Raw genomic sequence first — 26,071 nt, forward strand, 5'->3', positions numbered from 1 at the left:
AAGAAAGCTGTTAAATATTTGTTATCTTTTTACCATTGTGTGTTACCACCCACAACTCTTTCAACCGCATGGGAAAGCTGTTGCTTTACAAGCAAGGTGTATAAATAATGCCTGCCTAAGAGCACCGCTCCTTTTTATTACATTTGAATCCTGTGGGATTTCTAGAGCATTTCTATGAATAGATTAAACTCTGAGCATTTTGAGTAACCATGGCTATAAATCAATTTAGCTCTTGGTTTTCAAGTTACATCTGCTCCTACTAATCCTATATGTACATAGATTTTTTTTTTTTTTAATTTTTTTTTTTAACAGGACAGACCAGGCTTTTATTTTTATGTGTTGGTATGAGTTGGTGAAACCACCGCTCTGCGTAAAGCAGGTACCACAAACATGGCAGAGCCGAACAGTCGCTGCACCTGGGGTTTCTGCAGGAAGCCTGGTGACGGCAGATAGGTACCAACACGGAGCGATGGGAGAACTGGCGTCTCGGGCTCAGATACTCTGTTTCTGTCAGTGCAATGTGAATTTTAATTTCTTTGGACTGCAGTGATTTAGGAGGGGTTAAAAAAAAAAAAACGCAGCAGAAATCTGTAATACTGAGGGGTTGTCGGCAAGGAATGTGGCAATCCCTTCGGCCCCATCTTGCTTTCCTGCAGCTGGCTCCAGTAGGAGGGCAATGGGATGCGTGTCTTTGCTGGCGATAGTTCGGTGTCTCTGTGGTTAAAGGCAGGAGCCGGTCTGCAGCTTTGCTAGCGAGCGCAGGGGGCCTGGGGTTCTCCATTTCGCCTTTCACAGCTAGTCGGCGGCTCGGCCATTTTTTCTGAATTTGGGTGTCTCTCCATGTCTGGTTTCTTTTGAACGATGGGCTGCCGGGCCGAGCCCGCCGCCCTCCCCCCAACTCCTGCTCGCTGGCGGCCCCCGGGGGGCGAGCGGGGCCGGGCGGGTAGCGGCAGGCCCGGGCGGGGCCGGCCCCCCCAGCCTCCGCCCCGGCCAGGCCTCGGCCTGCGGGCCGGCCCGGAGAGGAGGCCGCAACCCAGGGCCCTGCGCCGCCGGGCGAGGGGGAAGGCTCCACTCAGGGGCCGGGGCCTGCGGGCCGCCCTCCACCCCGGCCTGCCCGCAGCGGCCGCGCCGGGGGCGTCGGCCCGGCTGGCACCGGCTGGGCTTCGCCCTATGCGGCTATCGCGGGCGGGGGGTGAAGGCGCGGGCGGGCGGTGAGGACGGGGAGGGGGGGGCTGCGCCGGCGGGGGCCTCACGGCACGGCCGGGCCGGGCCCGTCCCTCAGCGGGGCCGGGGCTGCGGCGGGAGCTGCCGCCGTCCCGCGCCGCCGCCTCACGTGTCCCCCTCCCCTCCCCGCCTCCCGCCTCCGCCCCTTCACCCGCCGCAGCACCGCCGCGGCACCTTCCGACTTCCCGTAAAGAGTCCGCGCCCGCCGCCCGCTCCGGCGCTGCCGCCTCGCCGCCCCCCGCCCCGCCGCCCCCCCGCTGCCGCCGTGGGGGTGCCCGAGAGGCGGCGGGGGCGACCGCCGCGCCCCTCCGCCCCGCCGTTCCCCTCACCCGCCGGCCCGGTCCGGCCTCCCCCCCCACTTCCCCCCCCCCTCCGCGGATCCCTCCGCGCCGCGCTCCGCTCCCTCCGCCCCGCTCGCACTGTTTGGGAGCAACCGGCCGAGCCAGCGGCGCCCCGGCCCCGCCAGCGCAGCGAGGCCCCGCGGACCGGCCCTCGCCCAGCCCCGGCGCTCACCCCCGGCCCTCTCCCCTCTCGTCATGTCCCTCAAGCAAGCGGCGGCGGCGGCGCAGGCCGCCGGCAACAACCGCAAGCCCCCCGGCGGCGGCGGCCCCGGCCTCCCGTCAGCCGCGGGCGGCGGGAGGCAGAACATGGGCAGGTGGGTGCGCGGCGGCGGGCCCGGCCCCGGCCTCGGGCCCGGCCCCGCCGCGGAGAGCCCGGCGCGGGCGCCGCTCCCCCTCCCCCGCCGCCACCCCCCTGCACCGGCCTCCATGGGCGGCGGCGGCGCGGCCGGGAGGGGGAGCGGGGCCTGCTGCATGGCGGGGGACGCGGCCCGGCCCGGCGCGGCGCGGGGGGCTCCGCCCGGCGGGGCGGGAGCCGGCATGGCGGCGGGCGGGGCGCACGCAGGCCCGCCGAGGGGCCCGCCGGTTCCGCAGTGCCGCCGGGGCGAGGCCTCCAGGCCAGGCCGCGGCCGGTGCCCTTCAGGCGGCCGGGGACGGCGGAGGGCACGGCGGCACCTCCATTTTTTCGCCACGGGGCGACGGGCGAAACCTCCCGCGGCCTGGCGGGGCCTGCGGCGGGGGCGAGGGGCGCTGCTTCCCCCGGGCCAACGTGACCCGCCTGCTGAGGAGGAGGAGGAGGAGGCGGCGGAGGGGGGAGGCGGGGGGCGGCGGGGGCGAGGCGCCGTAGCCGGCGGCCGCACGTGCGCGGGGGGACGGCGGCGGCGGGAAGGGGCCGGCCGCGATGGCGGCGGCCTCGGGGCCGGGGGGCGGCGGGGCTCTCCCGGGCGGGGGACGGGGGGGGCGGCGTTCCTGCCCTGTGGAAGTCGGCGGAGGCCCGCCTGCGGTGGAGCACCTTCAGCTTCCCGGGGTTTATTTTGATTTATTTTAATATATATATATATATATAATTTTTTTATTTAAATCGCAATAAAATTCTTGCGGGAAGGGAGGCCGCAGGCGCGCTCCTTGGCCTCGGCAGTGGATGGTGGCTCCAAGCACGACTTGACTTTTTCACAGATTTTTTTTTTTTTTTTTTTTTTTTGGGGGGGGGGGAGGAATCAGGGTTTTGCAGCAGGCTCGGATTCCCCTCCTCGCATCTCCCCCTCCCCACGCACGCTGCGGAGACCCTGCTGTCTCATACTGCCTCTGGAAGATTGATCCTGCTCAGAGAGCATTAACGATACAAATTCACACACATTTGAGAGAGAGGAGGGAAAAAAAAATAAACTTTCTAGTGGTGTGAATTTTTCCAGTGCTGTGGGGGTCATAACAAACAGTCAAAGCAGGACAGTAACAGTTTTGAAGGTCATAGTCGCTCAGAGCAGTTTCATTTCAAGTTTTCTTCATCTTGCTCTTTAACTTGACTTTTACTCTTACTCAGTTTTGTGCATTGGCAATAAAACAGAATTTACAGTGGTCCCATTGTTGGACGTCGCTGGAAATAGGGTTTTACTTTGTTACCAGTCTGTGGAACTGGAAGCGGAAAAGCTTTGATAGGGTTGAAAAGGGGAAAACAAACTTAAATAATAACAATAATACCTCAGCACTTCATTGCAATGATTTAATAGTTTTTACATATGGCCATTTAGATGGAACATGATGTTTACTGTGCTTCGCTAAACAGTTATCCCTGCCAACACACAGTGGCACTGTAGAGGTTAACATGAAGGGCAACAAAACCTACAGCTCGTTTTTCTTTAAAATTCAGTATGATGGTGAGCACTTGTCTCTGTAGATTAGGGGATGCGAGCTTCAATTTCTCTACCAAGTTTTAAGATTAAAGCCACTGGATTTCTCTTACCAGTGTTGCCTTTCTAGTTTTGTTGGATAAATTCCACCTCAGAAGTCCTTAGGGAGTTCTAGTGGGGCTGCTGAACGACTGACATGTTCCCTCAGAGGTGTTCACACTCTCTTTTTTTGTTAATCAATTTTTCAAGTTATTGCTGAATGAAGGGTCTGTAACATCACAGTCCATGGGGAATGGAGCCCCGTGGAACACCTTCAGAGAACTTCCCCTATTGCTGTCCTAAAGAAAAGTCTTATCTTTTTGGGAGTACAAATTCAAAGATGGTTCATGCTGCAAATCTGTTCATGTAAATGGAAAGCTAAGTGGCTTTTCTGTTCAAAAAATCAAATTGTTTTTTAGCTGGCCTGCATCTTGGTTTCAATTCGAAGCATTATATTATTTAATAGAAACTTAAACATCTCCAGTTTATGCCCAACTTTCTTCCTAACAGCTCGTTTCCCTGCAGCACTGGCATTCTCTTTCTTATCTTCTTGAGACGCAAAAGAATTACTTTTCATGGCTAAGTTGCTCTTAAAGGCTTACGTCTGGATAGAAAGCTCATTGATAGTTAACTGTCCTGGACCTAATTTTCTGCTGTGTGTTTATTACTGTAAGACTTAATTGGGCTGAGCACCTGGTCCTTCTACATCTGATAGTGAGTGGAGGGTCAGCTTTGCTCACTACGATTATTTCTATGGTTTCACAATGATGGATATATGTATTTCATATTAGAAAAGGTTAAATCTTGTGTGAGCAAATAAGATGTTCCAGTATTTGTTTTCATGATATTATTAATTTCTTTTACATAAGGGAAAAAATCACAAATGAAGGTATCTTTAAAGGTGTTCAAGAAAAAAAACAAAAAGGATTAATACCTTTTTTTATAAAGAGGCACTAAGTGAAGTGCTATGTTTGTTTAATAGCAACTGCATGTGCAATATGGCAGATGGGAAATCGGGCTGTAGGGTGGATGCCAATGGTAGGCTGAACTGTAATTGGAAAAAACATAGGCCTCGTACACAAACCTGCTCTGCTGTGCTAGTCAAAACGTTATCTAATACTTACTTTTTGTGTTTTAGTTCAGTTTTGCTGCTATACAAGCACAGGAGGGTTAGCTGTCCTGTGATTGAAAGTTGCATCTGTCCCAGCATTCCTTCAAGCATTGTGTCCTTTTTTTGTTATCAATTTTTCCCCATTGTTATTTTGTCTGAAGGGAAAACACCTCAGACTGAGGTTTTGGATGGTTATGTGTCTAGTTACAATTGTGGCAGAAGGTCTTTTCCCTTTCTATTTGGTAACTTTCTTGCCTAAATGGACTTGGGAGTCCTTTAAGAATACTGTAAGTTACTGTCTTGTTATAAATGGCTTTGCCCATGAAAAAGTTAAAACTGAAATGATCCCATGCTGCGTAGCTTGCTTTTGAGACTTAATGCTTCTTGCCTACTCTTATTTTCCTTTTTCCTTGACAGCCTTTTTTATTAGCCTAATTAAAGGCTTAAGTAAAAGGCAGAAGATAGGTGTCTATTCTGTTCAGACAGAAGTAATTTGGAATATTGAGTGCTGAGGTGCTCTGATATGATGGAAGTGACTGTTCTGGAGGCTCGATCACACGTGCCATTCAGAGTTTTTCTAGTGTGTTCTAACATCTTTGTGTGTGTTGGTTTTAATGCAACCGTGCTAAACTGCTGAGCAAAATGAACGGATAACCTACAGGTCTCTTTCCTTATCGCTGTTAGTGCACTTTAGTACGATATTGTATACCTGCTTTTGAGTAAGTTCTAATTTAACAACTAACTCATGGCAATGTATATGAAGAAGTTTCTTCAACGACTTAAGTCCATCAACAGGTTACAGATGTGCACTGGGTCAGACTTGAGTCAGGTTCCCTACGTATTTAGACGCTACAGAAGTCGGCATCTTGTAAGAGGACAGGAATTGTCATTATTAATGTCAGTATTGGAGAGAAATTACAGAAAACAATGCTGCAGGACTTCTTGTACAATCTTAATTTGACAACTTCGATTCATTTGACTTACATAGACAAATACTGCACTTAAATAAAACTTTGTACTTCTGATTTCTCCCTTAGAAGAAAGCTTTACCAGCTCTCTGCCCTTGTAATGAAAGTTCTTTAGAGTATCCTGCAAATATGTTTTGAAAGCTGTAGTAATGTCAGCCAGTGCTCCAAAAACATCTGTTCACTCTGTTAAATTCAACAGTCTTTGTAGTTGCACTTCTGCTCTAGGCATTAATTGCAGTATGGTTGCGTTTGTTTCTTAGTCTCAAAGTGAAGATGCCGCTGGAGAGAAAACGTGAGACTTTCTTTCACATCCTGGAAAGACTTGTGTACCTTGCATTAGTTTTCACTTAACTGGAAAAATATAAATGTGTGACCTTGTGTTGCTTAGACAAACGCTCTACTTGGCATGTAAACATTAGGGTGGGAGGTGAGGGATGCTGAGGAATAGGATAGTAAATGCACATAAAAATAGAAAAAAAAAATTGCAAGTTGCTGCTGGGGAAAAATGTTTATTGTTCGGCATTAGGGATTAAGCCCTTATGGAGATCTTCCCTCTTAAGGTATAACTGCTGGCCTGCAATGAGTTGGCTACTAAGTTTAATTGTTTGGTCATTACTTTGTTTGGTGCAGCATTTTTTCTGCATTTGTGACTTTGCTACCCCAAAGGAAAGGGTTTACAAGTTGGATTTGCCAAGCTGCTGTGCCTTCTCCCAGGCTTACCTTTAACCACATTTCTGCAATACACAATGTTTTCTTTTTATTTGCCATACTTACCGTAATCAAGATGCGGTTTTAGGTAGCAGTGCCAAATTGCTGCTGACCCTTCTAGTTTCCCCCACCTCCATTTCTTAGTGTTACTCTCCTGTTTTAAACTGTGGGAAACTTCTGGCAAAGACCATGTACTTTCTGCTTTTGTAAAGGTGCTAGTTTTTTTCATGTGATGCATCAAAGATGTGTCGAAGGGTAATTTGAACTTGAGTCTTCACCTATTGGAATATAAACCTCAAGTTGATGGCCTTGGTTTTAGCAGAAGATACATACAGTTCTGATGGAACTGTAGCATTGGCAGAATTGGTGAATGTCTTTCATTTTTCTAAGGGTTTGTGTTTAACAGTTGTAGCTGGAAAAAAAGAGGACAGGTCTGTAAAGAGATGTTAGGTCAGAATAGTACATAGAATTTCTGCAATTAGTTTAACTCTTGGTCTGATGTAGAAGCTAGGACCTCTTGCCACTGTGGCTGCATACAGATTGTTTCTTAAAGAAATGTGGGTAGGAACAGTCATTTTGGAAATGCGGTAAGAGATGGAAAATCTGGAACACTTAGGTGGATGCTTAAAGGGAATGCTCCAGACTTTCTGACCAGTCTAGCAACCCAGTTATTTAAGTTCTAAGAATACTTGTCACTAAAAATGGGAGTGATTTCTGTTTCAAAGACACCAAACTCCTTCACTTTTGACCATTTCTGTAGGTGATGTAGGAAGGAGTATCTTCTAAAACCCTTGAGACCAACGGAGGGAACTGGTGAAATTGTTTGACTTAGGCCACGTTCTTTGAAAGACCGTGTTGTTGATGCTTTTGATTGGAATAAAAGGAAAAATCAGAACTGGACTGTACCTCTCTTTTATTTGGGTGTTTCACATCTGGTGAAATGACTTTCAGAAAGACGAGGATCGTTCATCTGAATATTATGCAAAAATGATGTTCCAGTTCACGGAGGGCTCAATTCAGCACCGTGCTATAGGTAGCCATTTGGCAAATGGCAGACTTAGTAAATGGTGAGACTTGCTTGTCTCCAGAGCAAGCCTGAAGTTGTGACGCTGCCTTATGGAAAGTTAAGACTGATAGGTAATTAAATAAAGGCTATTTGCGTTAGGTTTGTTTCATGAGATAAGTACTCTGCAAGTATTCTGTAAATACCAGCTAGACATCTGAAATGTGCAGTTATTGCCAATCAGCAAATGTCATCAGTGTGCGTGAGGCTGTATGAGACTACGTTTCTGTTTCGGAAGCTTGTTTTCTTAAATGAGTCAGGTGATAATTTAGTGGTTTTTCATTTTTTCCTCATTGGGGCCTTCCATGGTTCTCTGATGGACTTGCTTATTTCTGCAGGATTTATTGGAGGGATATTTATGTTGATTGGGAGAAGTTCCTTTGATTTCTTAACTAACTCATGAGCCCTGTTTATAAGGGCATCTTGTTTCGAGAGCAAGGTTGTATTTAGCCACAGCATAGTGGTTTCAAAAGCAATTGAATGCAGTTGGCATTCAGTTGAATTTAGATTTCAGTGTCGTTCGGATATTTTGAAACGTAGACATGATTCTTTGGGTCTCTTTAATTAAGTGGTTGTGCATCTGTGAGGAGGGTCTATTTAAAAAATTGATTTTTTTTTTTTTTTTTATAGAACAGAAGACTTCATTTGCCTCGTTACAGTGTGCACTCCTGAAGTCATTGTAATACAAATCTAAATCGCTATAAGAAATATTTGAAACTAGGACTTCTTGGTACAAGGAAGTAACTTTGAAATAAGGCACAGCAGTGAAGTTGAAGAATTGTTGGTGCTGTGGACTTGCTAGCTGCAGGAGGTGGAGGGCACAGACTGTTATCTCAGTTTGCAAGATATTAAGAGCATATATGTTAATTTAAAAGCTTTTTGAAGTGTCCTGAGTGCTACACATTGACAGATTTGCGTTAAAAGTAGTGTTTTTGAGGGGATGGAGAGACTTAATTAGTTTTGCTTGCTGGCTTGTGATAGGAGTGATAAGCAAGCTCTGTAGGTAGGGCCTTACAATCAAGGCGGCTCCGTAGCTTGCAGCATGGGTCGGTTGTTTGGGTGGCCCTTCGTCAGAGGGACGGTGACGATGTACTGAGCCTCTAGTCTTAGAGAGGCGACTCTGTGCTAAGTAGGGATTGGGCCTGAAAGTGGTTTTTGGTTTTGTGTGCCAGGAAGTTTTGGAATTTGCTTTAGTTACAGGATTCTGCTTAAGAGAGAATATTTTTGGATTTTTATAATGACATAGGCTTAGTATTTTCTACATTTTGTCCTTCAATTTATTGCAGGTAACCCTCTTGCCTACTAACCAGTGTTACTTGCTTGTAGGTCAGTAGTTTGGAGGCTAATGCTGTGGGCCCTGTAGTTGTTGAGTTCTGCCCTAGGGGAGTGCTGTTTTTCTCTGATCCCATTCCCAACACTAAATTAAGATGGGTTTTTGAATTCTTCCTTGTTAAGAAATGGGTTAATTTCAGCAGTTCTTCTTTTAATCATATCCCATATATGTATTTAATTTCAGAGGTCGCAGCAGTGGCAAAGGACCGCCTCAGCCTACAGTAAGTATATGTTTTTTCCTCATTGTACCACTTCCTAGATATGAGGCAACAACTCACGTACAGTAAACCCAAGTATCAATGTAAGAATAGCAGATACTGGAATATTCTCTCAATTTTTTCCTTTGGATACCTTGGTGAATATTTTAGACTGAGATATGCTTTTCTAAAGATGTAGCATCTTGCATTCATTTAAGTCTCCTGGGAGGGTGAAGGGGGGAAGGGTCACTTAAACTCTTGACTGCACTAATTTAAATCTTCTGCGTTTTCTTGCAATTATAGTTGTAGATACAGATAACATTTAACTTAAGGCAATGCTTTTGAATTAGTTCCTCTCTGAAGACTCTAACATTGGCTTCTTTCTTAAGCAGATGACAGTAAGACAGCATTTAGTTCAATAAAAATAACAATTTTGTTTAGCTTTGCTATAAAATAGATAACCCAGCATTATCGGTAACCTGAACGTGTAGCTTTAGTTATTGTCGAGGCTATATAGTGTTGAAGTATAGGCGTGGCTTGACTTGTAGAATGTAATTTTATCAAAGTTAAAGATGTGGATCCCGATTTAAAGAGTGGATCTTTGAACTGCACTAATCAAATGTTTGATAATTTGTTATTGGCCTGGTTTTCAAGGATGACTAATTTTGGGGGAATGAGGCAGAAGTAGGAAGGTTTAAAAGGACTACAGTTTACATACATAAATGTTTACTGAAGATATCAAGACCCTTCAGTAAAAATAAAGAAGCTTTCAGGAAGAGTGGTGAAAAAGGTCATATGCAAACACTGAACATCATAAAAGTGTTAGTCTTTACGTCCTCTGTACTGAGTGTTGAGCATAGGAGTGTCCTTAAACGTGTCTTTCCAGACCAGGAAGCGTGGCTAACATGCAGGAGTACGTGGATTAAGGAGCTGACAGTTTAAAAGATATGTTGTCAGTTAAAAAGCTCAAAATACGGTGAGGTCCTTGCGTGTTTCAGCATCTCTTTGTTGACAGGGAGAGATAGGAGATGTTGCACAAAACACAGGCTTCCTCGCCACTTCACGTATGCCTATGTGAGCGTGTCATCTAGCAGCCTGGGCAATACTTGGTCAGCTCTCCTGGTGCAGGATCGCAGACTCTGATACTGCAGTGAATTACTTTTGACTAATTTTACGATAGGTTTTGTAGCTCTTTGGCGCTCCATGATTTGATGACTTTAGCTTCTGTTAATGCATGTAATCAAGTCTGTTAGATGAAAAAGATGTAATTCAGCAGGCCCTGAAAGCACCTTTTTATTTGTGTGGCAGTTGAAGTACCTTATCCTGTTGATGGCTGTTAAACCAGAGAGGGATGTTAGCAGGGCTTTTTCAGTTAGGAGTCTGTGCATATGAGCTTCATCCAACCAGCAAAGGAATTTCCTTATTGAGTGACATTAAGGGCACTCTGTAATGTTTATCTTGTTTGGAAGGATGTTCAGATCTTTAATTAATCAGAGGAAGAGGTAAGGGTCCTCTGGAAATCACATGTGACCTAAGTTCTATGTATATTGACTGAATAAGGTTTTGAACCAGTGTTTCTAGGAACTAGTATGTACTAATGAAAGCCTGTGTTATTTTTGGCGCACTGGCTTTTTTAATTGTTGCAAGTATTTCTCCTCTATTCATGACAACATCTTTTATTTTTCAGATTTCTTTCGATGGCATCTATGCAAACATGAGAATGGTTCACATACTTACATCAGTTGTTGTAAGTCTTCATATTTGGAAGGAGGGTAAACAGTTTCTATGGTGACATAGAATTGTTAACCAGTCCACTAATTCTAATATAATAGAGCGAATATTAAAGTTTAACAGTAGGCATCTTTTGCCAAGATTGGACTTTAAAGAATCACAGTAATAGCTATTCTGTATTTTTGGCTTGGAAAGGTTCAAATACAATTTGCAGAGGTATAGCAAATTTCTTAGGTGCATTGGTCATATTTCTGATTTTCCATCTTTAGAGAGGTTATGGATAAATAAAATGAAACTGCGTGCAGGGAATGGAAGCCTTTTTCCCCAGATTTTAAGGAAAGTCCTGACGTGCCAAAATTAAGTAAGGCAGACTGTCCCCCATCTGCTAGAGTCCAGAATAAGCCTTCATCCTTATTTGTATCCACACATATGCACAGATTTTGGTTTTGCACAAAAACTTGTTTGTGTGCATAACTGGTCAAGAGTCTTGTGAGTACCAAATATGCTTCCGTGAGTATCTTTAAATCCCCTCAGAACAAATTTTGGTACACACCCAGCTGTTTGCATCTGCAGAACACAGTGGCGTATTTATAAATGGGCAAATGTTGAATGAGCAGATTTGACTAAAAACTGAGCTGTATTTTTACACATTGTACTTATGTAAAAAATACATCTTTGAGAAAATCACTCAAATGTAATTTTTTTCAGGCTGGTAGAAAGCTGTGTATTCATTTTTCTTGCATTCTAGGGATCCAAATGTGAAGTACAGGTGAAAAATGGTGGTATATATGAAGGAGTTTTTAAAACCTACAGTCCTAAGGTAATTGTTTTTTGTTTTGACGCTTCCCTATTTTAAAAGATCCTAATACTGAATAATAAATATTTGATTAAAATTTGAGTATTTATATGAATTGTTTTGACTGTTATGTCTAGGTTTACACAAGCAGATTAATTTTTGCAAACTATTGTAAATGTCTGGGTTTTGTAAGTATGTGACGGTATCGAGTAGCTTATTGTGCGTTAAGTTAGTGTATTCTTTTTATGTCTCTAATAGTGTGATTTAGTGCTTGATGCTGCTCATCGGAAAACTGCAGAATCCAGTTTGGGGCCAAAACGTGAAGACATACTAGAGAGTATCTTGTTCAAGTCTTCAGATTTTGTTATGGTGCATTTTAAGGACATGGATACCAATTATGCGAGAAGAGGTATACTTGTTTTTAAAGTTGTGTGTATCTTAAGATCATAAGCGTTTTGGTTTTTTTTTTCGGTAAACATCTTTCTAAATTACTCTGTTAAATGTTATATAAGAATCCATATACATAACTAATAATAAATAATCCAATACATAAATTCTTTATAAAAAGATTATTGTTCAGAGTTGGTGTATATATAAAGTCTATGTTTAGTTAAGTAACTTTTGTCTCTAAACATGCATTCATATAAATACTCTAAAAATACTGCTGCAAATGGAGCTAAAACTTCTTTAGGAAAATCCACTATTTGTGGTTTTAATTTCTGCTTTACTACTTGTAGTTAAGGTTCTCCAAAATACAGAAGAACCCAGTGAGGTGGCAGGCAAGTGGTCTTGAAATCTCAAGACATGGCTTGAAACTGTCAGAATGAAACAATTTTATAGGCAGTCTTCATACTTCTTTTAATGTCTGACCTCCAAGACCCTAATTATTTTTCTGGAACCTAAGAGGCTCATAAGTCAGACAGCTCTAGTTCCTTTGCAGATATTTTTTTGGGGGGAGGACAGCAAATCTCAAGGGTTTTTATGCTTATGTTCCTGACTTGCTGGGCTAAGGAATAAAAGCAAATACATATCTTTCTATGCTATGGAGTGAAATTGCGTATGTGTGCATTTTCAGGTTGATCAACAACTGTCACGGGGAGCTAAGTGGTTGTTGTAACACACATGCTTTATTCCCATGGAGCAGTGATTTAGAGATGCGTAGGGACTGGTGGACATTTAATGAGATCTTCTCCTTTCACCTTGTGTTCGTACGTGTACATGTTCTTGCCTGATTTAAAGCTGAAGAATGAGAGGCTTGTTGCTCCAAGGAATTTGCTTTTCCCAGAAGAAGGTGCATAATGTCAGAGCAAGTGTAGCATTGAAATGCAGATAAGTTCCAGGTTCTGGGTAGGACTTTGAATTTAAATTACATGAGAGCTGTTTTATAAGGGGTCTGCTATGAACATCACTTTAACGTAAATGCAGACTGGGCTCTCCATTACCCAATCTTTATAGATTTTGAGCAGACGGAATGAAGAATATACTACTACTTGTAGGAATAATTACTCAATGGAAGTTTTCTAGAAGAAAATTACTGCGTCAGGTTGAACAGTTGCTCAGTTCTCTTTATTAGGTGGAATGTCTTTGAATCTAAATCTCTTAAGTAGCTGGAGAGCTGAAATAAAGCTGTAGAGACTTGGAGCAAGATACACTGGAAGGCTGCAGAACTCGATAACTCGTAGTGGGAAAATTAATCTGCTTTCCATTTTGTCTCAAAAATGTATTATCTTGAAACGACACTTGAAAGTGTAAGTCAGTCTCTGATCACACCTGCAAATTAGAGCAATGAAGGGCTTTCTGCTTCTTGGGAAATTAAATAAGCAAGGATTCAAAAGAATGGAAGTGTATGAACACGTGTGCGGGAACTGCTGGCCTTTTGTTCCTATAAATAAACACAAATCTTCGTGGTACCGAGTCGGATAAGCCCATGTGACTCAGTAAAAACTGAGTTTGAACTCCTAGGCAAGGAAATGGTGCTCCTTGCTGCATTTGTATTGGGAATGGTTACTGCCTGGTGCCCAGGGAAGTTTGACAATGTTGCACTTAATCCAGGAACAAATATTTTAAAACTGCCTAGCCCTTGGTGTATTTTGGCTTTCACAGACAAGTTAATAGACAATTTGGACATATTTGGTTGGAAAGGCAGCTTGCTCTCACTTCTTTAAAAATGTAGTCAAACAAAAGAGCACTTCACAAGCACTCCGTTGCCACAGGAGAGGCTTACCTAGAGTAGGGTTTGTTGGGGCGTGTGTATGTCGTTTCTCCTACCCCATAGGAGACTGCTAGACTTTTGAGGAGGCCTTGAAGTAAACTTAATTTCTGCAAAAGATACTGTTTTGGAAATTTTAGCACATTCTTGTTTCCTGGTTCAGTATAAGTATCTGGAGTTCTATGGATTTTTATTCTGGCATTTGCTTCTCTGCTGAGCTGGAGGAATACGGACAGACAAATGGTGCTCCTGACTCTGTGGATCTTGATCTTCTGCCTTACCCTCAGACTGGAATAGCAGAGGTGTTAGCTGCATTGTCTGCCTGTCTGACCAAGTCAGACAGAAGAGACTGGAAGAGTACTGGAAAAGAGCAGCAGGTGGGGAAAAAGGGAATGGAATGAATTCTCCTTTCAGAGGAGCGGAAAATAGAGTTGTCTCTGAAAGAACCATCTGAAATGGTCTGCCAGGCACCTTTCATTGCTATCATACTTGTGCAGCTTTGGAGCAGTGAGCTGATAATTCATCCTGCAGCTACATTGGTAGTGCGAGTGCAGGGGAGGTAACGACCGTATAGGCTTAGGGTGGGTGAAACCACCCCGTTTGGAAGCAGCGGTCTTAGATTTGCTTGTGCCAAACATGACATGGCACCTTTAGACGCATCAGTGGAGGAAGTGTGGTGCCTGCCCAGATTGTGGAAATTGGAAGGGCTGGGAGAAAAAGTAATAGGTCTGCGTGGATAGGGACATTATTCTAACAGTTTATGTTTAAAAAATAAATCTGTCCCTACTTCCTGGGCCCTTATTTCCAACTCTGTCAGTCTGCATAGACCTTTGTGCTCCTGTAGATTCCTGTTAGGCTTCAAAACAGATGGAAAGGAGTCACCTGAGGGTCTCTCACTGTGGAATTAGGGCTTTCTGCAGTACAGGCAGGCTGATGAATGAAACATGCATTGGAAAACTCAGGTGAAATTGTATTATAGCCATCATCCCCCTTTCAAACTATTCTGTCTGCATTTAAAGAGGGACAGGCACCGTCTTCGGCATGTGGCGGTGCAAATCGACTGCTAAGAATCCGCTCTAATGTGCAAGTTGAAATCCTTGGCTGTACGTTAGCATGTAACGTCTTTCTGCTTCACCTTCTGAGGCGAAGGGGAAGTGCCTAGATCTCGTAGTTGCTAGATTACTTGGGCTGCATGATTGAAATAGGAGGGTATATTGCTCCTGTGGTCTACAGGACAAGTTCCTAGCAATGTTTCCCATAGTCCTAAACACTGATCAGTCGACAGTGCTGGTTTGCATATGATTCAAATTTAAGTAAGATGCCTTCTTGGCTTCTCTTTAAAGACAAGACAATTCAACATCATAACTACTGTTAAAGTGGAAGGCTTCTGCAATGTTTGTATTGGTTTTTTGGCACTGTTACTGCACTCTCAGAAAAATATTACAAATCCAATGAAAAAAGGCAGAAGAGAGTTGGCTATTTAAGTTTTCCTTGAATTAGCACTGAAAGTGGCATCCTTCCAGAGAATGTGTTGCAAGGGGAATAGCAGTAGGCATATTACGAACAAAGGAAGGAAATGTTGGCTCTGCAAAGCTGGTGGTAACTGGTTTTAATGTTTCAAATCAGTAGTAAGTAGTTACAAAACAAATGAGAGTTTACTGTTGAAAGCTTTAAGATGAAACCTCAGTTTACTTTGGGCCATGCTAAACTTGATCAAAGCTTGCAGCGTGCAGCATGAACACCTTTGGCACGTAATGCCGATTGGTTTAATAGCATTTGAACTGCAGAGTTGCACTTAATTGCATATTTGTGCTCTTCACCATTAGTAGCTCACAACATGTTTGTGAAAACAAGCATGTTAAACACTGAAATTAATTAAACCTGGACTCTTAATTGCTTTATTCTGGCAATTTTTTCTTTAACTCATTTAATAGCACATACTGGAAGAATTTGCTCAAGCTGAGTTTTTCTCAGAATGTGTACATTTAATTTGCCTTTACTTAATGTGAATTTCTGTTGTGTAGAATTGTCCTTGGGATTTTTTTTTCTTCCGGTTAGCAGGCTTTAAAACAAGAAGCGAGGTCTTTGATACCAAACTTCTTTGCTTAGGAGATGTCACATGAAGCAGGTACAGAGGCAGGGGAGGCTAATTGAGTGTTACAGCTCAAGCTCTTTGTCTGACCAGTTTTCATTTGATCTTTAACTTGGGTTTTACCATGTAGAAAAGGAATTGATTAAAAATTTGGCCATGTCAAGGTGCCATGTGAATTGCTCATTCAACAGCTCAGAGATAAGGGGGAGGCTGAGCCTGTGCAGTCACTATCTTGTCTGTTATTACTCTGCCAGTCGGCACTTGTAACAGCACTTCATGTTTTAACTTCTACTTTACTAATCATCTTAAGAGCAGGGGTTTTTTTTTGTGGAAACAATTATTTGTAGAATTTATTTTTTACATATGTTCTCAATTTTGTTGCTCATTAATTTTGGTAAAGTCTTGTTTGACTTGCCACGTTTTTAATCTTGGTGTCCTGTGTGCCTGCCTAGCTGTTTGTTCCAGGAAAATAGTGGTCTGTGCCTTGAGGTACCGTTCTGCTACATTTAAACTTTGCCTGGATGCTCAGGAGACCGTATTGTCTGACTACAAGTCTGCCTTTGTAGCTTGAATTTCTTCTAACTCTGGATTTTCTTTGAGTTGTAGAGGTTAAACTGATGTTGCAGTCTCACTTGTGCCTTTCATTCTAAAGTCAGAGAGAAGTGAAGAGCAGTGAAGCTTCCTGTGCCCCATGATATCCTGGATTATTCTACTGGGAAACTTAGCATTGACTGTACACATCTTACTCAGATCTGTAGCATTTCTTAGATAGTGGAGTTTTTGTTTTGACTTGTGTCCCGTCCTGTCCCCCCGCAGTTCATCTGTATCATTGTAATTTTTAACAGCACTCTGCTGAATGTTTATGTGCCTTTTTAAATAAGAAAATTAGTGGGTTGAATAGATGAGTCTTGTTAAGCTAGTATTTTATTCACAGTATCCAAAATGGCACAGTTGTATATGGAGTTTGAAGTAATCTAATAGAAATTAAGGAAACACCCTTCTGAAATACAGCAGATTACCTCTGTCAGGTGCTGTCATCAGTCCTCCTAACTCATATTTATCTGATCTCACTGGAGAAGAGTTCCCTCTACTCCTAGTGAAGTAATGTAGAAGCAAATTTCACAGTTTCCTAAGTGACATAAGCAGCCTCCAACTACATGTGGTATAAAATGTCCAATCTGAGAGGATCAGACATGAAACATTGAATTAATGGTGTTCAGCACAGAAGCAGCACTGGTCTTTCTGGGTTATGGCAGTGTTAGCTACCGGGTATTGATAAGGTAAACGCGGAGTTTGCAAATACAAGTGCCTTACTTTCGCCTCCCTGTTAAATGTGCTCTTTAGTTACTACTTAACTGTGGATTGAGGTAGCGCTGTGTTACTATGTAGTTTCAGATGACATTTAAACGTATCTGCTGTTCTAGTATGTTTTAAAAGCTGTTTATGTGAAGGGAAACTGAGAGATGTTTTCTTTCAAGTTGGTATACCTTAGAAATCTGTAGGCTATTTGGAGGGGGGTTTTTTGTGAAGCAAAATGGGGAAATATATGGGGCTGTTAATAGGTGGGAACATTGCTGAGGTTTTACTATGGAAATGATCTTTGCAAGGTGGGAGATGTATAATCAGTTTGAATATGTCTGTGAGAGGGACTGAAAGAGTTTAGCTTTGCCTGAATTCAGCCATATAATGTGAAAAAATCCACCTGTATTTATATCTGATGTCTTCCAATTTTTTCTCTCTCCATATCTGTTGTAGTTCCTTCAGAAACAGGTAACTTTTTTGGCAGTCACTCTATGTCTCTGCATCTTGCCTGTCATAATGCTTTTGTTACCATAATATATAACGGAAACTTAATATCTTTGCTCGCACATTTATGGCACTATGAAACATGCATGCGTAACTTCACAGAATCATTTAGAGTATCTTGCAGTTAGCTGATGACTTCTATTCTCACCCTTGATTTTTACCTATTCTGAAAAGTTGAAAATGCAACAATTGAAATTTTGCATCAGCACGTAGGTAGTACAACGATACAATGACTCTGTTTCAGAACAGTTTGCAAGTAATCCCAGAACGGGCCTGCTAAAGGCATCGCATTTAGTGACGAGCTAAAATATAATCTCACTTGAAAGTGTTAACCTCCAGCTGCGTAGGTACTGTCACAACTTTGGTTGGCAGACTGCGACGTCTCGCAAGGTGATTGATGCAGGTTTTTGCAATTTCACATGAGCCCTAACAGTGGTGTGCCTGGTTAGGTGTCTTCCTTTCATTTGGCTTTCTTCTCTTATTTTACTGATTCTTTTGTATTTGAAATGAATGTTTAGCTAATAAACTTCTCTTATTTTTCATACATCTTCTATAACATTTTGTTTCATATACGCTTATTAACAATGCTTAATTGCTTATCCATAGTTCCTTTGGTCTTCGTGTATGAGTCGAGCAAGCATTTCATGAGATAGTGCGGGATGTTACTAGACAGACTAAGCACAGTTAACTTTTATGACAGATCATCCCAATATATGTACAGAACTTGACTGTGAAATTGGGTAAAACAGGAATAATAAACTATGGCTGCAGTCTCTCTTTAAAAAATCTTCAGTGATTGTTTAAACACTGTAACATCAGTGGCCAGCTTCCTATGCTGAGAATTCTTTTCACGATGGCTTTAACGTTCATTTTTCTCAGCCAGATTTCAGATCTTGCCAAAAGTCAATTTAAGCCACGTTCTTCCATATCTGGCATTGCCTGGTGGTTTGTTCTCATCTTTTCTAAAGGTCTGAAATGTTTGCTCCTTACTTTATCAGTAGAATGATAATAGGAAATTCTAGATTGAAGGCTTATTTATTTTAGGTGTATTTATTCATTTATAAGCTTTTAACAAGCTTACTTTATTTTTTTAAAGTTCCTTCTGTTTAAGTAATTTAAGAATTTGCAGGCAGCTCTGAGATTTAGTTGCTTACAAATATAAAAGCTTGGCTTCCTTGATGAATGGCTTTGTACATTTTTTTTTTTTTACAGCACTTTAATATTCTAGTATTATTCCTTCTTAAGTCTGGTTTGAATGAAACATGAACAAGTGAAAATAAAAGCTCATGATCTTTTTTTTTTTTATATATGTTTTTATAATTTGTATTAACAATAGCAGACCCTTACTGCTTAGTGCACCTAATGGTATATTTATTTTCATACGTTGTTGAGAACAAGAGGTATAGAGTTTCTGAATCTTGCTGTGTGATTTGGGTAAGCTGCTTCTTGAAAAAGCTTTTACGGGAAGGAGGACATCTCCATTCGTGTCACAGTAAACGGGGTGCACCAAGCTAATGGGTAATTGAGTTACACTGCAAAGGGATTAAAAGTATGTGCGTGCTTGCTGGCGTGTTGAGTTGTGAAAATAGGAGAAACTCATATATTTGAAAGGAAACTTGTATTCTGCCCATTGATTTAGGGGAATGGGATTGGGTTGCATTTATGCTTTTTTGATACTTGCATAATATGTTAGCGTGCAGTTGTGTGGGCTGTTTGGAAAAGCATATTATACAAGTCTTGGCTTTTCTAGAGGAATGGGGATCCTCAGGTAGTCTTTTATTTTTTCTTTTTTTTTTTTTTTTTAGCAAGAACATATGTAGTTTGTGTAAAATATTTTGAAATAACTGAAAGTAATCACTGCTACTCTTTGATGCCTTGTCTCATACTTTAAGTTGCAAAAAAACCCCTGTAAACAGATACATTAGAAGTTAGTCTGTAGTTCCATAGTTATTCTAAGTGTGAAGTAGGCACCTTTTTAATGTAGTCCTATTGAATACAGCAACTACAGGAGAAGGTGAATGATGTTTAATGTGCCTGCAATTCAGCTGTATTTGGTTGTTCCTCAAATAAACTTGTGTGTGCATCTTCCTCTGCTTAAGCAAATTGATTTCACCCCCATCCCTCCCCACTTCGTTGTAGATGCTTTTACTGATTCAGCCATCAGTGCTAAAGTAAATGGTGAACACAAGGAAAAGGATCTTGAGCCATGGGATGGAGGAGAGACCACCGCTACTGAGGAGCTTGAGGCATTAGAAACAGATGTTGTAAGTAATGCTTTTTTATCATCTATGACAGTCTGTAGAAAATAAGCTATTTCTCTGGACATGCCTTGCAACAATTCCTTAATTTTAATCTAGTAATGAACTTCTGACTAAAATTGCTGGCCTACATTGTATGGGTGTATGTTCAGTCTTTGCTAGCAGCTGCCACAGTGCTTTTTTACAATTTGAATAAGAATAGCTGGATTTCAAATGCCACTTTTGGCAAATATTGACAAATGGCAGCTGCTGTGGTAAGGGACGTGTTTGACTCATGGACTGGCTGAAAGAGGAGCTTTTATTAAAGACTCCAAATTCAGCAATGCACTGAAGTGATTTATGTTTAATCAGAGCATTCCTGTCTGACTATCATTGCATTTGGAAATTATGGCGCAATTGTGCTTAGCTAACTGTCTCTGAGCTAAGATGAAGGAAATTGATGGAAGTCTGACCCATGACTTAATAAGCACAGATACAATCTCAGTAGATTATGAGTCGTTAGATGAAGAGTATGGTCTCAAATGACGTTTCTTTATATATCATAGCAGTCAGCTTTTACTCAACCATGCATTCTTTTTAGTAAGGTATTCAGACTGCAATATGTTAAAGAAAGAAGATAATATTACTAATTAGAGGAGAATCTAGTCATGTTACTGTGGAGCGTATTAACTTTGTCTGGGTAGAACAGTTATCCTGTCAATTTTAGTGTACATATTGTACAGCTGAGATTTATTAGAATACTTAATACTGTCAGTGCCTTTATAAAACATTCAAAACATTTATCGTTGTGCCTGAGTGCTGTCATAGCAATTTTACGAAAGTGGGGAAGTTGTGCAGATCAACAGGGGTATCCTGCCTGTGGGGTGTCTCTCTCAGATCATTGCATTACTAGTGCATTTGAAAAGTTTCAGCACTTGCCACAGCAAGGGACACTTGCAATGTTCAGAAGTGTCACTTTTCACTTCTTGGAAAAGGCATTCATGTATATATTTCTTGCTAGCCAGTAATCTTCTAGTACAGAGTGGGCATGGTACTTAAAAAAAACCCCACCTCATAAAAACAACACAAATACACACAACAAACAAAAAACTGACTTTTGAAAGTAAGATCTGTGCATCTGATGAAGAAAGTTCCCTGAAATAAATTGTGGCTTTAGTAACTTGGTTATCTGGACAGTGAATTCGTAGGCCCAGGAAAAAGGGCAAAAGGTTTAACTTCTGCCATCAGCCCTTCGTTTTAAGGGAATGTGTTTCCAGTGTCATTTTGAAAAACGAGCATCATTTTCTTCTAGTCTAATGGATGGGATCCCAATGACATGTTTCGTTACAATGAAGAAAATTATGGTGTAATATCAACTTATGACAGCAGTTTATCTTCTTATACGTAAGTGCAAAAATATTTTGTTATTAGATTTGTATTTAATGTTCTCCTTGGTTTGACAAACTTTATTCTGAAGATAATTTTACATACTTTCTAAAGTTGTGGAATTGAATAACTGAAAAAGCAATGAATGAATAGTACTTAAGAAACCTTGCTAGCGTTCTGTGAATAGTTAGATGTAGTAATCATATATATTCCCTTAAATGGTCACAGTTCATTCCCATTGCAACATTGTCTGAATTTAGGCTTGCAATAATGCTTATCTCTTACAAAAACTTCTATGAATGGGGTGGAAAATACGAAATTGTGAAACTGTCTTTACGTAACTGCTATACCTATAGTTTGTGTGTAACCTGGCAGAGCACTTTGACGAAATCCTAATTTTATTGAGACAATTGATCTGGTAGATACTGGAATGTTGAAATGTTGCTGATCACTAAGGGGGGGTTGTGTGCGTTGGATGGCTTGTTTAGCAGACTTGTCCAGATCTAAACTGAAGTTTTAGTTACAATATAATAACAACTTGAATATAGAAGTCATATAAAGCCTGCTCGGGCTACTTTGGCAGCGTGGACCTGTTCCCAGTAGTCTGCAGCTATAATGTTAACTACAACTGCAAAACAAATGAATTGCAGATGTTCAGCAGCCATTGTGAAATGTCTTTAATGTTTTCCCACTCTTTTAACCCCCAAAGTGTAAACTTATTTTTGAATGTCAAGGAATTGCAGTGAACGTTTTGATTTTTATGTAGAATTGGAGCACGTGTCTACAGGTCTCTGGTTCAACAATTTTATTTTTACTATTTTGTTAAAATAGACTTGTAACATGGTGATAATCAAAGTGTATTAATCGGCTTACATTTGAAGCCTGCGGAAGCTGTTCTTTTGTGTACTTCACTGCTCTAAGTGCTTTTTGTACTTTTGAACTTTAGTCTTCCGTCTTTCTGCTTTATGGATATTAATGGAAACAGATTAAAAACATGAAGGTGGCTCTGAATTGCCAGAGACAAATTCCACTGTTTCCCAGTCAAGCAGCTTGCTTTGCATATCAGTCTGCTAAACTGGGAAACTCTTCTCCTGATTCTCCAAGTATGTGATGAGCAGCAGTGTAGCTAAATGCTTATATGTGCAACTGAAGGATTGTAACGGATTTATTGTTTGATCATTTTCTCTTCCTAGAGCTAAGCATTAGCAGGTAGAGTTTGTCAAACTGCATAAAGGTACAAGTTTGTGTTCTAGCAAGTGTACTGCCTTAGCACGTTGATCAGCTGCTGTATACGCTTATCTCATCACCAGGGTTCTGAACAATGTCGTCTTGCCCATCCCCTTTGTTTCATCTTTAATGGCCTTTTCCCTGTTAGAAAATGTAAAATCATTCTTTTGCTTGTTTAGGTTGCCATCAGTGGTACTGCATACATCCCTTCATTTTTTTTCAGTCACTTTAAATAAATGAGGATGTATTGGGTGTCCTCCTTTCTTGTGTGTGTACTTAATACAGGGTAAGGGAGGCCTGTGACTTCAGGTTTGTATGCATTGTGTTCATGCATATCTTATTTGAGCCAAAGCTTTATGCTGAAGGGTAAGGGGTTTTTTTAATATTCTTGCAGTTACCATTGATAAGGGCAGTAGATGTCTTGACTGGCCAAAAATGTGTGTGTGTGGAGAAATCTGTGATGCAGTAGCTGACTGCTGGCTTGGAATTTGGCAAAGCCACTTGTTTTCCTACTTCTGCCACCAACACTTGAGTAATCTTGCATATATTATTTCATACTTGGCTTGTATCTCCACCTACTTTCTTTGTTCTTCTTTTTTATATTATTCAAAATATGTGGAGTAGTGATTATATAATGCCCAGCATAGCATGGTTCAAGCCTCAACTGTGGTCTGTTTTTTTATGTAGTTTATTCTAAAGTAAGGTCAGATGAAACAACTTTTGGAACTCAAAATTAGAATCAGGGACAAAGCGCAAGGTTGTTTTATAAAACCTGATACTTTAACAAAAATTAGAACAGGTAAAAACCAAAACCATGGGTGGACAGAAGGAAGTGCCAGCTATGATGTCCATCTCTAGTTGTCTCTTTTGGTATTTCATGGCTCGTGTATTGAATTCTTACTTGGTGGCTTTCCTCAAGAGAGCTACGTATGGTTTTTGCCATATGCTATTACCTAATATTGATATACGGCATGAATGGTTTTGAGGTCCTAGGACATGGCAAATGAGTCATGGGTTTCTGGTCCTGTGCTCTAATGTATTGCATTCATCTTTTCTGCAGTTATTCATAACAGGAAGAGCTGAAATTATATGGCTGGAATTATCAAAGGATTAAGCATGTAACTCTAATTTCAGTAGGACTGGGGACTCTTGTGTCTGTTGGGAATGTGTAAATAGCTAAAGAAATTCAAATTCGGTCTCTTACGACAGCTTCCTATCTAAACAACAGACTAAAGCTTTTTATTGCTAATGTACTCAACCGTGTTAAAAGTTGGAGCCTTTGCATAGCTTTAGGGACTGGGGATTTTGCAAGTCATATGGAAATAAGCTCTGCACCCTGACCTCAGCTCTCTAGGCAGGTAAATGACACTGAATTTGCACATAATATCAAACCAGTCCAACAATATTGACAAACTTCTACTAAAAAAGACAGCAAGTCTGCTGGCTTAAAAGCAAGTTTGTTTTTTTTTTTACTGTGACTTGGTTAGAATTAACGCTATGTCATTTCTGTAGCTCCTTTGTGCTTTTGAATGCATTTCAGAGATTCTTTTCCTTTCCATTGTCTTTTAGGGTGCCGTTAGAAAGAGATAATTCAGAAGAGTTTTTAAAACGGGAAGCCAGAGCAACTCAATTAGCAGAGGAAATTGAATCAAGTGCCCAATACAAAGCTCGGGTTGCCTTGGAAAATGATGAAAGAACAGAAGAAGAAAAATATACTGCTGTTCAGAGAAATGCTAATGAACGAGAAGGACATGGTGTGAACACTAGGTACTTGCATACACTATGAAATAGTATTTTTATTTAAATGTCTTTATTTTGGTACAGTAGCAATTTACTCCTTGAAACTGCTTTTTCAGTAGGGCTTATTAGGTTAGGAACCTTGTAAACAATCATGTGCTGTTTTTGGCACTCATGCTAACTTGTACACCTCTGCCTGGCTCTGTGTTATCTCTGCAGTGAAACAGACTTCCCCATTCTGATATGTCACTGTGGTGAATTCATACCAAATTACAGGAAAGGGCCATGGTTTTGGTATGTCCTGGAGAATTTCAGGCATTAGTACTAAGTCATTCAGTCTCTTTGGGCTCGTAGAAAGTGGACTGTGTGGTCAGTACCAAAAGCCAATTCATGAGGTGAATGTTAGGTCAACATCTGATAGTATTTAGAATTTTCCTTTAGCTTGATTAGAGAAAGGCAGAAGATATCAGCAGAGCACTTGATCAGGTACTTTTCATTGTCTTTCAGTTCTGTCTTAATACTGATAGAAATTTACTGTGTTTCAGAGAAAATAAATACATTCCACCTGGACAGAGGAACAGAGATGTCCTGTCCTGGGGAAGTGGAAGACAAAACTCACCAAGGATGGGCCAGTCTGGATCAGGCCCACCAATTTCAAGGTCTGGATCCCATACTTCAGAATTCAGTCCTAACTCTGGAGCAGATCAAAGAGTAGTTAACGGAGGCAAGTATCTGAAGTCTAAACGAATGTACCTTATAAAATTGCAGTCAATTATCTAATCATGTTGAAACTGCATATGGTGTGGTCTTAGGGTATGTATTTCATAAGCTAGGTTAGCATTCATCATTTAACACAGAGGTTGTGATTTTGATTTGGGTTTAACTTCCTCATAATGGAACATGCATTTGACTGCACCGTACGCAGCTTTGCGGAGCAGAAGTGTCTCTTGTTTTCTTTCTCAAACACCTTTGTCTTAGATGATGGTGCAGTATGCGGATTTAAAGATCAAAAATTGCTGTAGGAATTACTACTGCTAAGCTCTGTGTGGAGGAGCAGCAATGCTGACACCTAGTGAAAGGGAGGTGGCAGCCGAGGAAGCATCACTCTTACTTTCTGGTGCATGGATCAATTCTGTTTCCCGTTAAAAAGAATAAAGCAACTCACTGACTTTATGATGATGTGGGGGGAGAAAATCATTGTTGGGAAAGTAAGAGAAGTGTTAGGGGAAAAGGAATCAAAAGCCTTCTCTCCAAATAGCTATTTGAGTATTTTCTGCTATACACATGGGTAATATTTATAAATAGACATCACTGGGCACTGTACAGCAGGAATCGGTGTTTCATAAACCAAACACCATTTTTGGAGATGGATTTCAGCAGTAGCCTATCCTTGAGGCATTATTCTTATAAGTTAAAAATCCTATTATATGAGATTGCTGTGAATAAATGAAAAATGTATAATACTCAAGTGCCTCTATCTGGAGAGGAAGTCTGAGAAACATCTAAAGGTAAGTGGGACTTCCTTTTCAAATACAGAGTCAGCTGTATAAAGGATGTACAACTGAGTCTTGCCCAGACAATGCTAATCTTGAAATTTGTTCATAGTATTTGTGGTTTCTGTCATCCTGTTACTCTGCTGAATGAACATCATATACCTAAAATATTCAGAATGGCTTGTGAATTCAATTTCTTTGTTTTGGAAACAATGAACCCTATATCCTAGATTAAAATCATACATTAATACTTCAGATAACTGATAAAGGCATAAATGTCAGGATTCAGACACTGAACACCGCTGTTTTTTGTAAAGATACAGTTCCTAGAATTGATATTGCTCATCATTTGGTTTGAAAGTAGCAGTTTGTGTAGTCAATACTATATGTGAACCGCTGTTCGAGAACCTCTGGTAGCTATTTAAGGACCTTGTCAAGAGTGATGCGTACTGTAGAACATATATATGATAGGCTAACAGATCAAACTTTACTGTCTATTCCTTAGTAGTATTTGTAGATCCTAATTAACC

The 26,071-nt window shown here is 41.4% G+C and overlaps 1 protein-coding gene across 10 annotated transcripts in view; it reads left to right on the forward strand.

Annotated features, from left to right (window-relative positions):
• Positions 1-351: 351 nt before the first annotated feature.
• ATXN2 (ataxin 2) overlaps positions 352-26,071 on the forward strand; it is a 53,732-nt gene continuing 28,012 nt past the window's right edge. For 2 of the 10 annotated variants that reach the window (XM_087754527.1, XM_087754528.1), the window contains exons 1-9: positions 352-1,879; positions 8,815-8,851; positions 10,515-10,574; positions 11,307-11,378; positions 11,613-11,763; positions 19,601-19,725; positions 21,011-21,102; positions 23,881-24,078; positions 24,594-24,772. In XM_087754527.1, the coding sequence (XP_087610653.1) occupies positions 1,761-1,879; positions 8,815-8,851; positions 10,515-10,574; positions 11,307-11,378; positions 11,613-11,763; positions 19,601-19,725; positions 21,011-21,102; positions 23,881-24,078; positions 24,594-24,772 (1,033 nt within the window). In that variant the 5' untranslated portion in view covers positions 352-1,760. The remainder of the gene's footprint in view (positions 1,880-8,814; positions 8,852-10,514; positions 10,575-11,306; positions 11,379-11,612; positions 11,764-19,600; positions 19,726-21,010; positions 21,103-23,880; positions 24,079-24,593; positions 24,773-26,071) is intronic. The other 8 variants (XM_087754519.1, XM_087754521.1, XM_087754520.1 and 5 more) reach the window with 6 other exon arrangements.

Source organism: Nipponia nippon, unplaced genomic scaffold (genome assembly GCF_047370975.1).
Source record: "Nipponia nippon isolate SJK-2023a ecotype South Korea unplaced genomic scaffold, ASM4737097v1 scaffold_18, whole genome shotgun sequence".
NCBI lineage: Eukaryota > Metazoa > Chordata > Aves > Pelecaniformes > Threskiornithidae > Nipponia > Nipponia nippon.